At 42.2% G+C, this 14,531-nt stretch overlaps 1 protein-coding gene across 11 annotated transcripts in view; it reads left to right on the top strand.

The window, feature by feature from the left end:
- ANKRD26 (ankyrin repeat domain 26) overlaps window positions 1-14,531 on the top strand; it is a 1,120,330-nt gene that overhangs the window by 397,291 nt on the left and 708,508 nt on the right. For all 11 annotated transcript variants that reach the window (XM_085653113.1, XM_085653117.1, XM_085653121.1 and 8 more), the window contains one exon: window positions 7,264-7,578. In XM_085653113.1, the coding sequence (XP_085509239.1) occupies window positions 7,264-7,578 (315 nt within the window). The remainder of the gene's footprint in view (window positions 1-7,263; window positions 7,579-14,531) is intronic.

A 14,531-nucleotide genomic window follows, 5' to 3' on the forward strand; every position in this document is an offset into this window, starting at 1 on the left:
CAAGGTATATTGTCTACAATAGTGATGGTCACTTCATAAACAACATTTTACATACAGAGATTTCCGTATCCATTGCATGTAGTGAAGAACTATGCAGTGCTTGTGTAGCGTGAGAGTACGTACAAACCACACTACTAAAAACAATTCAAACATTTTTTTGATTTCAGCGAAGACTGAGTAAACCAGTATAATAGTTCTCCATTTGGGAAAGTGCCATAGTCATTACAATAGTCCAACTCTGATCACTAATTAGCTCAGGTTAAAATCAAAATGATTTCGATGGTACAACCCATGGAGGAAGAGTGGCAATTGTATACATCTAGCTGGGCCTTAATTAAGACTGAAAGAGTGGATGGGACCCTGTGAAACTACAGGATAAACGAGAGATGTCAACCCCAATGTGCAGTAAATCTGTAAAGTGAGTCCATTTGGTAGCAGGGCTCACTTCAAATCATGAGATTCAAATCCAACAGTTAAGCATGTTGGAAGGCTCTATAAATCACAGCTGAAAAATGATTATTAAAAAAGTTGTTGACTCTACATTACAAATTCATTTATTATGCATAACATCAATTAAAATTCCTACATACAGTGACTATTTGCTTAAAATGTGCAGAGTGTGTAAAATATTTTACACAGCGTCAAGATTCAAACACAGAATGCACTTTGAGAGAAGTGTGCAGAAGTTATTCGCACACCTGAGGGCACTGCAGAGTCTTTAAGTTTTTGATCGGATCGTGTTAAGAAATTTAGTAAGACAGTAGTTCAGGATCGTGTCCGTAGTATTGAAACAAGCAGTCACAGTCTGTCCTCATGATTATATGCCCTGCTGATTAAAGGGCACTCTTAGAACACTGAGTGCGCACATTCTGCTTTTTTCTATTGCACTCTTAGAACAGCTCACCTTTTCCTTAGTAGTTTAGGGCAAATGCACACTAAGTGAACAATGTCCTTCTCATACGACCTGCATAGGATACACAAGTTTGAGTCGTCGTTCTGGAGCCAGGGCAATGTGTGTGCAAGAGCAGGGAGATGGCCGAAGCGAAACCTCATAAATCTGTTAAGTGCAGTAACCATCCAGCCTCCAGATAAAGCTGTGGTTTGAGAGTTTTATAACCATTTAAAAGCATCCAGCCAAGAGATCTATTTGTTAGAGCCGCCTTGTCAACTACTGATAATGTTTTCATTGGGTGATTAATTACATTTTTAAAATCCCCATAGGAAACTGTTAGGTCCCAAAGTGTGGGCATGCCAAAGACCTAGATGACAGAGTCTAGATATATATATTTCAGTCCAAAGAGCTCGATGTAAAGTGTTGTCTATTGGCGTCTTCAGTTTCTTCCAGGTTTTGATATATGCCCTCTTCCTGGCAATTGGTTACTTTATCAGTCCAAACTCCAACCGAATATGGGCAGGGATGTTGGCAGGGAGATTGAAAAGGAGTCTACGTTTTTGAAACCGTTGCCTCTAAGATAGCTGCATCCCGGTCACTGAGAGCTTCACTGCCATGAGTTAAAGTAGGAAGTAGTTTTGCAGCAATGACCTTTAGCAACGCTGCTAGGCTGTACCCTCCCATTGATCTCATTAGAGTTTGAAAGGCCAGGATTACAGTGCTGCCCTACCTCTGAAGCTGCTGCTTATGTGAGCAGAAGGAGCTTTTGTCGTCAAATAGGACACCAAGGTATTTATACTTTTTACTGATTCCAGCTGTTGGTCATGTAGAACCCCACATAGCTTATTCTGTATTCTTTTTGACCGTCATGACTTTCGTTTTTTTTTATTGATTGTCATGCAGTTGCTTATTCAATAGCTGGATAATTTGTCAATAAGACTCTGAATGGCAACTTTGGTTTGATGAATTTTCATTGGTGATTCTGGGGTGAAAGGAAAGGGTGATACCATAAGATAAATTAACTCACCCTTATGTCATGCAGCAATGGATGCACCCTTAATCCATCTCCTTTAAATTCATTAAATTCATTCTGGGAAAATGGAAATGCTGATTTGTAAAATCACCTGAAGCATACTTCATGGATTTAGTCAATTCAAAGAGAGATGGCAGGTAAGATTTAAGCCTGCGTTTGAAATTTGCACCACTACAGACATTGCCGAGCATGTAAATGAACCAGATCTAAATAGAGCAGGGTTACTCTACGTGCATTAGTGTGCACGTTGAGAGAAATATACAATGTAGCATCCTGAGCTACTTCACAGAGGATCCTATCTATTAGTCAAATATGGCAGTCTGAGTGATTTACTTGCATATGCGCGCTTGTTGAGAGTAGGTTACAAGATAGCATTGGGCTTTGATCAAACAAGATAGCATTTCAATTTCTAAAACTCACTCTCAAAATGTGCTAGCCTTAGGTATGTCACATAGTCTCCAATGAATGGATTATTTTAAGGGTATGAACAATTAAAATAAAACCAATCATGAACAGTCAGAAAACACTCATTCACTTGTTGACATATGAACGATGTCTTTTTTCCATCTCCTCACACTCAGATAGTCTGTTATTAACATTTTTTGATAAATTAATCAATTAACATTCTTTGATGTTGAGAGTTATTATTACATCACTCCCTTGAGGGTTCTCGATTACTAACCATCTCATGTCATCCATGCTGTGCCCTGTATTTTTTTAATTGCCCACTGGTGGGGCTCCATCTATCTCATAGTGGACCCGGCTACGGTGTTACAGAATTCTCACCTTTATTTTCTGTCTTGACTGTCCCACATCAGCCAAATTACAGGGGCACTTAATAACATACATTAAATCAGTACTGTTGCAGTTCATTAACTCTTTAAATGTGTATTTCCTTTTATTGCCTTCAAACATTTTAGTCTCAGTCCACAACACATAGCCTTCACATTTACCTCATTTAAAATGACCCAACCCTGGGAAAGATGCCATTGTCCGTGTAAGGTAGGTTTTTCAGGTGGAGGCAATAGTGATCCCTCACATTTTAGTTCGAAGCCTACCAGACAGTACAGTTGTCTGGTTTGCTAACGACATTTTGGGTAATTTCCCTGGAAATGCATTCCACCCGTTGCTTAGTGGTTTGTAACTCACATTTACTTGCATTCTATTTGCTGGCTTTATTTGTTCTAGTCTGTCCAGCTTGAGTTTATCTGTTCCCTTGCCCAAATCTTATTTTCTGTATTCTTCCACCAGAACTGGGTTGCTGTAAACAGGCCTTTAAATCTTGTACTTATCTTGTCACATTTGCTACGCTGTCAAAGACAAAGGTCAAATGTCAGGCTTTGCCTTCCAGGGAGCTTGGTGTTTACTTTTTTTCTCTGACTTCAAAGTGAGAGGATTTTTGTGACAAACATGCTGGCTACTAAAGGTGTGCTGGTTGGAAGGCTGTAGGATGTTACTTTATTTTCTAGCACACAACAACATTTGCATGTCTGTCAATGAACTGTACAGATATTTGAGAAATTAGTAGAATTAGGACATCCCAAATGAAGCACATTTTTGTGGTCAAAACAGTTATTTTAATACAATTATAACACATCCATACACTATGTGATGACATTGCCACACATTCTCGTTTGTTCGCTGTATACTTTCATCAGTAAAACTGTATGTCTGTACAAATATAATCATTTCACTTGAATATGTGTTGACTGTAATGGCAGTACGCTACCACACCGTGCATACTCCACCTTACCGTACTCCACTGTACTATGCTCCACGCCACTACACTGAACCCTGCACAATTTCACACTACACCACTCCACACTGCGTCACTGCACTCTGCATCACTCCATTCTATACCACTCTGCTCTATGTCAATTCTCTCTATTCCCCACTGGTCTACTATGCATCACTTCACTCCTTGCCACTGCACTCTACACCACTCCACTCTGCCCCACTCCACTTTATGCCAAAGCACCTTACTATGACTCTCTCCACTGTACGCCAGTGCACTCTGCGCTCTAATTTACTCTGCACCACTGCACTCTGTGCCACTCTACTTTACGCCACTGTACTCTGACGTTCACTACTCTACTCTTCAACAATCTGCTCTATGCCACTGCTCTCGACTCTCTGCACCACAGCACTCTCCACCATTGTACTTTACTCTGCACCACTCTACTCTATGCCCCTGTATTCTGTAACACTCTGTGCCACTTCACTCTAAGCCAGCTGCACTCTATGCCATTGTACTCTACGCCACTGTACTCTACGTAACTGTTCTCTGTCAATCTACACTGCACCACTTAAGTATATGCCACTGCACTCCATGCCAATGCACTCTACCCCACTCTACTATACACCAGTGCACTCTACCGCAGTCTGCTCTGCAACATTGCGCACTCTGCCACTGCCCTACTCTACGCCAATGCACTATATGCAACTACACTCTACGCCTCTCTGCTCTGCATTACTCCACTCTGCACCACTCCACTCTGCACCACTCCACTCTGCACCACTCCACTCTGCACCACTCCACTCTGCACCACTCCACTCTGCACCACTCCACTCTACTGCACTCTGTGACACTTTACTCTGTGCCACAGCACTCTACACCACTCTTTTCCCTCTGCGCCGTTTCATTCTACGCCACTCCACCTTACACCACTACAATCTACCCTGTGCCACTCTACACCACTTCACTCTACACCACTGTGCTCCACTCCAATGCACTCTACCCCAATTTCTACAAAACCAATGCATTCTACGCCACTGCACTCTGCCAATCTACTCTGCATCACTACACTGTATGCTGCTATATTCTACACTGTAACACTCTACACCACTGCACTCTACACTACTGCACTCTACACTACTGCACTCCACAACACACTATTCTGCAACACTGCACTCTCTGCCAGTGAACTGCACTCCACTCTCAATTGCACCACTCTACTCTGTGCCACTGCACTCTGCGCCACTTCACCCTGTGCCACCTCACTCTACTCTGCACCTCTCTACAGCACTCTAGTGCACTCTACGCTAATGCGCTCTGTCACTCTAATCTGCTGTGCACCACTGCACAGTGACACTGCACTCTATGCCTCTCTCCACTACACCACTCTACTCTATGCCAGTGCACTCTTCACCACTGCACTCTATGATGCACCACTCTATGCCACTACATTATTCACTGCACCACTCTACTCAGCACCTCTCTACTCCACACCTCTCTACTCTACACCAAAACATTCTACACCACTTGACTCAAAACCAGTGTGCTTTATGCCACTGCACTCTACCCCAACTACTCTGCAACACTGCACTTTACGCCACTATACTCTACTCTGCACCACTCTACACCACTGCACGGTATTCTACAGCATTGCACTCTGCACCACTCGACTCTTCGCCACTGCACTCTGCGCAGTGCTTCATTTGAGCCGTAGCTTTCCGGTGCTGGGCACCGGCACTTAGGCACCGGCACTTAATTGCTTTCCGGTGCCCGGCACCGGCACCTAATTGTCAACACCACACTTAGGGCAGTCTGCCACAAGGTGGCGCTGCTCATGTAATTTAGAGATGAGCAGTATACAGCTGTTTAGGAAAACAATATACATTCTCATAATCTAAACTGGTGCATTTACACGTGAGAGAGATGGTTAGTAGTTGTTTTGGCAGCAATGACAGGGGCCATGGGTGGTGCAAGCTGCAGTGGCCTCCTGGTTAGAGCCCTGGCACTTAATATTTTACAAATTAAGCACTGACTCTGTACCACTGCACTCTACAACACTGCACTCTACACCACTCCACTCCACACCACTCCACTCTACGCCACTTCGCTCTGCTCTGAAAACAGTCTATTCCACACTACAGCACTCTACACCACTGTACTCTATGCCACTTTACTTCACTCTGCGCCACTCCACTCGATGCCATTGAACTCTACGCCATTGCAATCTACTCTACACCACTGTACTCCAAGTCACTACACTCTACGCCAATACAGTCTACACCACTTTACTCAAAACCAATGCACTCTACTCCACTGCACTCTACTTCAGTCTACTCTGCACAACTGTACTTTACGCTACTTCTCTCTACGACACTCCACTCAGACATTACACTATGGTGCTGTGCTCCATTAAACTCTACTCTACTCTATGCCCCTCTTCTCTACAACACTACTCCACTCTACTACGCTCTTCGCAATTCCCTCAATGCCACTTTACTCCAATCTACTCTATAACACACTACTCAACTCTGTTCCACTCCACTCTGTGCCATTCCACTCTCCTCCACTACTCCACTCTAAACAACTCCAATCTGTAAATATACTCCGCTCCGAGCTTCTTTACTCTACCCAATATCCTATACGCCACTCCAGTCTGTTCTATACCACACCACAACATTCTATGCCACTCCCCTCTATGACACTCTACTCCACAACACTCTACTTAGCTCTATGCCCTTTCACACTACGACATTCTACTCTAAGACACTCTACAACACTCCAACTCCACTCCACTCCACTTTACAACACTCCACTCTACTGCACTTTACAACACACCACTCCATTCCACTCTCCTTTATACCCCTAACATTAAGCCTTGCTGAACAGCAGGCCACGCTGGTTAACAACATTGCTAAAACATATTGGCAAATCCCATAGCTCTTCCATAGGAGAGACTTATTGGCTCGTTACCCTTTGTTAAGGTAAAAAGCTATATCTTTTTTAATAACTTAATATATGACCGTATTCTAAATTAAGAACTTACCTTGACATATGTAGTTGCCTAATGGAAACACTGTGCTGTACATTGTCAACAAATGACACCACTGCAAATGTATTCTCAGGCATTGCATATGTAGGATCATGCTATGGATGAGAGTATCCTTATGAGGTCACTATAATGTCTCCCTTGTCTTCTCTCATAGTGTGGTAGAATGTTATGATTTGTTGGATTTTTCTCGTATAACTTTGGTGACGTCTGAAATGTTGTTTCTGTTGGAAACTGATACGGTCCAAACCAAGTAATGGAATAAAAATATTCTTGGCATTGCATACTCTTTCTATATCCCTTTAGGCAACAAGAGGAAAAAAAGGAACATCTTATAGACGTTTCTTGAGTGAAAATGTTTATCCTTAAATGCTTGTACTATAAATGCTTATCCCATATCAATTTCTATAGACAGTTAATGGAAAAAAAGTTATTGTATATTTTTATGCAAAATTACTTTTTTCAATCCATTTTATGTGATGACTTGTGGAACTCTTATGTTTACAGTAGATGCACATTGATACTTAAGATCTCTCATTTCAAATTTTACTCTTTAGATGCATCAGATTGGGATTCTACCAGCACCTCGCCTAAACATAATAAGTGTTTCCAAGTCTCCAAGAACGATGAAACTTCTCATCCTGAATTGTCACCAGAGCCATCACTTAAAAAGGAAAATAAACTTATGGAGGCAGCAGATTTAGCAAGTCCATCTAGGCTTTTAACATCTGCAGACATGCCAGATGCCCTTACTGGTCCTTCGCAGTCAGTGAGTCAACAAAGGCCAGAAAACAAAGGGTGTTCTTTAGAAAAAAACAGTGTATTGCTTGAACACAATAAACTCTTACCACCTAATTATGGACCTGACCAAGGTATTGGTGCAATTTTCTTCCGTATTCATTGTAATGCCTTTACTGTATATGTTTGTTTCTTTTAGTAGTTACTTCCACTGTTGGTTATATACGAGTAGTTTAGTCTGAGTATAAGTAATGTGAACATCTGAAATTCTAAATTATATCTTTCAAATTGTCGAGGATGAAAAAAAGGTATTTTGTGCATTTTGGCGTTTTCTTCTTTTGGTTTGAGGATCTCTGAGAAGAAAGTAGCCTTTAAAATTACTAGTATGCTAGTTTAAAAAAATATATATATGTATTAAGTTTTACAAAAGTAGGAAAAGTACATGCATATAAAATATGTTTACAATGAAAATCTGTCACAATAGTGTGCTATGTGATACCTAGCACTAGGATTCATTCGCTAAATTGCGACATCAACACCTTCAAATTTAGTAGGAGATACTTTAGAGATCTCTAGGATCTGTGCAACCAGGATTTTGTGTCACAGCTTCCATTTGCGCAGATCAAATGTACTAAACAAGAAAGAAGATTAACACCTTTTAGCTCACTGTAAGGAATTCCATAGGAGAGGGGGCTAAATTGTGTAGCATACTGTGTTGTAGATGCGCAATACGCATGTGTGGTGAGAGGAGAGGGAGCAGACTTTAACTTGGGAAGCAGACTTTAACTTGGGAAGCAGACTTTAACTTAGTTGCTTGGCAGTAGAGAATGTTAACTTTTCTGGAATGCACCAGTGGTCATTTGCCAAAGGATCTAGCCCCTAATCAGAAATTAAAGACAATGAACTATGTAGAGGGGGTAAGATATTGTGCTGGTTGATGGACTATAGGTTGGTGATCAGCAGCGACTGATAGGTTAGCTGCTGAAATAGTAACTGTTTCCTTTTAGGGTGGGTAATGTGATGTCTCTGGGTGTCTCTCCCATGGAGCCCAGTATTCGTCCTCATCTCTTACTATTATTTGCTTATGAAAGGCCTTTGTTCTCCCTGTGAAGGGCTTCGCTTCCTCCTTAGGCCCACTTCAGAACCTCTTGGCGTCAATTTGTGATTACGGGTGCCATTGTAGCTTTCCATCATGAAGTAATTGCGTGCTTAGCCTAAATCTAGAAACCCAGTTGCGGCTTTCAATTATTTGGCGGTTAAATAAGCCCAGACCACATTGCCTCCCAGAAGGTAACTGCAGGTAATTCTTTGCAAGTTGCTAGTACTTGTGTAACATTCTCCCAAAAAATGGTTGAAGATGGTTAACTCCACAGCCTGTAATTCTGCTGCTGGGATTGCACAAAGTGGACAAGAGACCATGGTACTTAAAAAGTAATGTTTGTTTACTTTCACAGGGGAAAGATATTCTCTTTGTATGACAAAGAATTGAAGTAATTTAAATCTGCCATTTTGGGAAATAGTGTGTGATTATTTTAGTACCCTGGCCCATTCTCTCTAATAGATTGACCTCCGCAACACCCTGTACAGACCGCTTACACATCATCTCTGAGCCCGATCGTGTATAATGTTGGAGTGAATAATTATATTGCTGGCACCCTCCGAGTCCTGAGTATTAGGCTGTTCGTAAGAAACTGTCCTTTGTGTAATGTGAATTGGTGCTGGAGTGATTGGAAGGGTAACAATTGTGTATCCTGGAATGTTGAAGAGCCCATGATGTCTTAGTAGGCCCAATAATGGTATATTGAAGCATAAGGGGAGCATAAACAGCCGGCTAGGAGTAATATATTGGTGTACCACCAATACCAGTTGATGGGAAACACGACTAGGTACAGAAAACTAGGCTTCGTCCCCAGTACTGCCAGGTTGTAAATTTCGGTCAGGAGCATAACATGATGGGCTGCTCCTGTCTCACTTAGAACGACTCCTGACAGCCAGCAGGACAGCACTGAAGTTGGGCTGCTAAATAGTACCTTTTGAGGAAGGGTGCTCCCAGACCACCTTGGTCCACTGGTAAATGCAGCAGAGCCATGGCCACCCTACAGCACCAGCCAGACCAAATAGGATCCCCCTAAAGAATGCCCAATTCTTGAAAAAAATGTAGAGTGAGATTTGTATTTCCTCTGGAATTTTATACAGCACAAACTTGACCCGAAGGTATCAGGTATCAAAGCGCTTTACATGGGCACCAATTGCATTACATATGGACACATTCACTTTTGTTAGGCAAGGGGAGAACCAGTGAGTTGCTCAGAATCACAGGATTTTTTTTATCGTTGCTGAGACTCCAACCCGGTTCCACAGATTTGAGGTCGCCCGCCCTAGCCTTTAGGCTGCATCCTCTCTGGAATATTTGCAAAATAGTATAAAAGTCTTGGGTGCATCACCATTTTAGAGACGGCAGACACCCTCATGACGGATAGAGGGAGTGTCCTTCAAAAAGCCACCTGTTTTCTAATGGAGCTCGCCGCCCTGATGAGATTACCCTCCAAAAAGTCTCTCTCCAAGTGATAGAGTTTATGCCAAAGTAAAAATGTGTTGAATTGGATTGTCTCCCAATTTTATCGTGGGTGGGCATTTGTCCTGGCATAAATGGAATATACTTGACTAAACCTTGTTGACAAAGAGACCAGAGACTGTCCAAAAGACGTTTAAGGTCTCCGTGATGGTGACCAGACCCAGTTGGGGGCCCTACTGATAGAAGAGGACATTGTTCGCATATAGCAAGAGTGTATGGGGTGTGTGATTGAATAGCAGAAGAGGCACGTTCATACTACATTAAGGGGAATTTAAAGTTATCGATATGCTGCCTACCATAATTTCCTAATTGTTAAGTGAATTATGATTCATCCCAGAATTTAATACAATAATTCAGGAATACCATATGACAAGTCAGGTAGAACAGACACTCAACCTGCTGTGTCTTCAATTTGCAAGATTTGTGTGTCCATATGGGATGACTGGCAACGTAAAGCTGTTATAATGGATGCTAAAGAGTTTGCCATTGATAAAGTCTATGACCATAGCAAGCCATCTCTACTGATAAATGGCAACGCACTTGCCCGTAAAGACACGCAAGTAAAACAATACGAGTGTCTGTAATTGGCATTTCACCTGCATATCAATGGTTGCTTCTGGAGCTTAGCCCATACAAAAGAACTCCCCATTAACCACAGTCCTGCATAATTAAAGTTTGTGTTAAGCGTCCCACGTCATAGTTTAGCATTGCTTCGCCCACCCCACATCCTTCAAGCTAGATGTTGATATAGAGATTATAACTGCAGTAGCAGATGCGGTACAAAGTTCATTATCTGTTGGTACATTAGCAGCTCCTTCCTAGGAACTAATTGTTGACACAGTCTTAAGATCAGTTCAGTTACTTCATAGTCAATTGATTGAACTTATCACATGCGTTACACTCATTTTATGTCTGGGTATTGACAATAAAACAACCAAAACAGACCTTTTCCTTACAATAAACATACTTTGCTTCAGACTTTATCAATCAAGTCTTGGCTCAGCCAGTGAAGTATTCATCTCTCACCGAATGATGTTGGCTGTGTATTTGTGTCTTTTCTCTTGCCCTTGAGTAATTGAATTAAACAACAGGAGGAGCTACTTTAAAATTATAACCTTTTCTGTCTGCTACTGGTTCCTTCATGTGTATCCAGCTCTGTTCCTCCAGTCTTATTCCCTCCCACCCTCCCTCCTTTACCTAGGTGCTGCTTGTTTTCCCTGCCCACTAACCTCTCGTATCTCCCTCCTGCGCTGTCCTTCCTTGTGCCCTCATTGTCTTACCCTAGCCACCCCCTCACCCGCTTCGATTGCTCCCATCTTTGCTTCCAAGTATTTTTATTTCATTTGAAGTCTCCCTTGAATAATATTCCTTCTTATGTTTCTATTCAAAAAGATGATCTTGGGCTGTATTATGTATATGGCACACTTTCCCTATTTGCTCCATGGTGCACCTTTCAAAAGGTGTGCCGTGTGCAAATAAGGACAGTGCGCACTATCAGAAAGAATGCATTGCCCCCAAGGCAGCTGCAAACTCGCGCAACCCTCGGGGCCGAGTATTCAAGTGGAATACAGAGTAGCTGTTTTAAAAGTGCTCCAAGTTTCACAGTGAAGAGGGGAGAGAGATCCCCTTTCAGGCAGGTGCAGTGAGTGACTGCACCCACCTGCAGGGGAATGTCTGGGAGGTGCATAGGACACCCCTTCTCTCCTCTATATGGCTGCCTTTAGAAGGCGCACTGAAAGTGCACTACATTATTGTGGCACACTTTCAGTGCGTTTCTTAAGGGCATGTGTGCTGCTGCCCCTCATCCATAATATGGCGCGGGCGTGAAGGCAAAGTGACTCTCTCCTTTGTATAGGGCCATGCCCCCTTGCAATTTAGGGAAATCCCTCTCATAATAGCGCTTGTGCTACATGTGCACCAGCGCTATCAGCATTGAAGAAGAGTAGCGTTGTGCCCCGTGGGCGCGCAAATCGGGTGCACATGCCCATTGCGTCCCCATGGCACAATGTATAATATGGCCTCAGGTGGCAAGAGAGCCTTCATTATAGTCCTTCCTTTTTTTCTGTGTAAGAGACACAGTAAGGGCTATAAGGAGGGCTGTCTTGCCATTCGACGTTTGTTTGAAATAGAAATAGGAACAGGAATGTATTGAAGGTAAGGATGCCTTCTGTATAATCTGTAGTGTCCTCCCCAGCCTGGGTACCCGCAAAGGACTACGCCTCACGTGGAGCTTAGTGATACACGTCTTTATTCTTCTGCGCGTAGCTGCGAACTCAACATTCTAAAGCAGCCTTCAGTGCATTCTGCTCTAGCAGTTATGTCTCAGTTCTACTGAGTCCATCGGGAGCCAAAAGGGTGATCTAATTTCTAATTCGCATGACACTACATCTTTCCCTCTGTTAAATAAAAACTTATAATTTTTACAAAATATTTATATAGATAGACTTGTACATTCAAATCTCTTCAACCAATCTTCTTGGCAGTTTAATTGTTCGACCTGATCTTGTTCTAGGAAACTGGGTGGTGCAATCGCCCATGTCCAGGATCTGTGTCAACAGTGTAGAAGCAATAGCAGTTGCTGGTGGTTCAGACCCAGTCTCTCTTTCAACTATTAGATCTGATGAACGATTGGTCAAGTGCCTGAAATTAGAAAAGTCTTGGGGGATAGACTTCCCAGGGCGCTGGGCAGTCAGCATGCGCCCCTTATAGACACCACTTGGAAAGATTCTGCATCGAATCAGATTTTCTTTTCTGTATTTGTCGTACCAGCACTGGATCTCCTCTTTTAAAGACAATGTTCTTCGCATTTCTTCTTTTGTAAGCATACACTTTCATTGTTTGTTTGTTTACTAAGTCCTTCTCATGAGCTGTTGTCTCAACTTTTTCTTTGATTGTTCCATTGAGGTAACTTGGTATTCATTGCTCTCGAACATCAAAGACACATGACTTTCACCTGTGGTTGAGTTGGATGTCAAATGATAAGCTCTCAATGTAGTTTTCAAATTTAGCTTCTCAAGAGTGGCACACTGCACTTATTTCATTAGCGTACTCTTAAAACGCTCAACAAGTCCGTTGGCTTATGGCCACAGAGGTGTGCCCTTTTGATGCTTTACCTTTAAATGCCGCAAGAAATCTCTGAGCTCTCCAAGAAATGAATGCACTAACCCTACCTAAATGCTCAGCTGTAGTGAAATGTGCAGCGCATGATGCTTTATCTTTAAATGCTCCTAGAAATCTCTCAGCTCTCGACTATTGAAAGGTGGGTCATTGTCAGACTTCACTATGGCTGGAACACCCCATGTTGCAAAGATGCCATCTAGTCTTTCAATGACTTGTACTTGAGTTGTAGATGAAAGAACTTCAATTGGTGGAAATGGTGAGTAATCATCCATAATCACCAATATAGGATGTCCATTGTCAAGTTGACCGAAAACGTCAGTGACATGTTCAAGGGGTGGGGCATAGTTTTTGTAGAATGACATAATTAAGAAAACCAAACTCAGTCTCGGAAAGCTTGTTTTGTGGCAACAATTCCACAATGTCCTTCATGGGCTACCTCAATTATTTTCTGTCTCAGAATCAGGATTCTCGACCCTAGTAATGTAACCCCTTCCTAAGTTATGGACAGTTCATCCTTAACAATTTTGTACTTTTGATATTAACCAGCAGTGGTGAGCAGTCGAGTGTGTTGGTTCCGTGATTTATGTGTAATTTTATTCTGCAGCTTTAACATATCACTATCATCGCTCGTGGCAGTGATTATCTTGGCAAAATAGCAGCTGGTGTGTTGGATGTAACAGTGAAGTTAATATAGGCCTCAGCCGTCTTGGATGGAATACTGTGACCTTGAATAGGCACTCTATAAAAGTAGCCAGTAAGGTACTGATCCTTGCCTGAATGATGCACAATGGTGTAATCATACTCTTGTAACCGTAGTCTCCATCATTCAATGAGAGAAGGCATTTTGGCATTGGGTTTCCAGATATAGTCAGTAAGGCTTGATGATTAGTTACCATCATAAAAGTTTTTTGGTACAAGAATGCAAGTAAATGTTCACAAGCCCATACCACAGCTACATTTTCTTGCCACAATATGCCTTCGAGCACTCAGGTGTCCACTGTGCTTTGTAAGGATAACGCCTAACCCAAATTGGCTAGTGTCAACAACAACCTCTGTATGAAGCTTCGGATTGAAATATGCCATATCAGTAACGTTCTCAATGGCTTGTTTAATTTTCTTGAAACGTTTCTCACATTCGTGAGACCAATGAAATGAAACTTTTTTTTCATCAAGTCTCTCACGGAGCACTTACAGTGGCCAAGTCTTGCATGTTTATGGAACAGAAACTAGTCATGCCAAGAAATGAACGCACCATGGAAATATCTTGTCGGGATCAGCATTTGACAGCGTTTGTACTTTAGCAGGATCTAGTGTCAAACCCCAACGGGAAGAGATATAGCCAAAGAATGTTAGCAATGTCTTATGGAACTCACACTTGTCTGTTTTCAAAGT

Source organism: Triturus cristatus, chromosome 4_1, assembly GCF_964204655.1.
Source record: "Triturus cristatus chromosome 4_1, aTriCri1.1, whole genome shotgun sequence".
Classification (NCBI taxonomy): domain Eukaryota; kingdom Metazoa; phylum Chordata; class Amphibia; order Caudata; family Salamandridae; genus Triturus; species Triturus cristatus.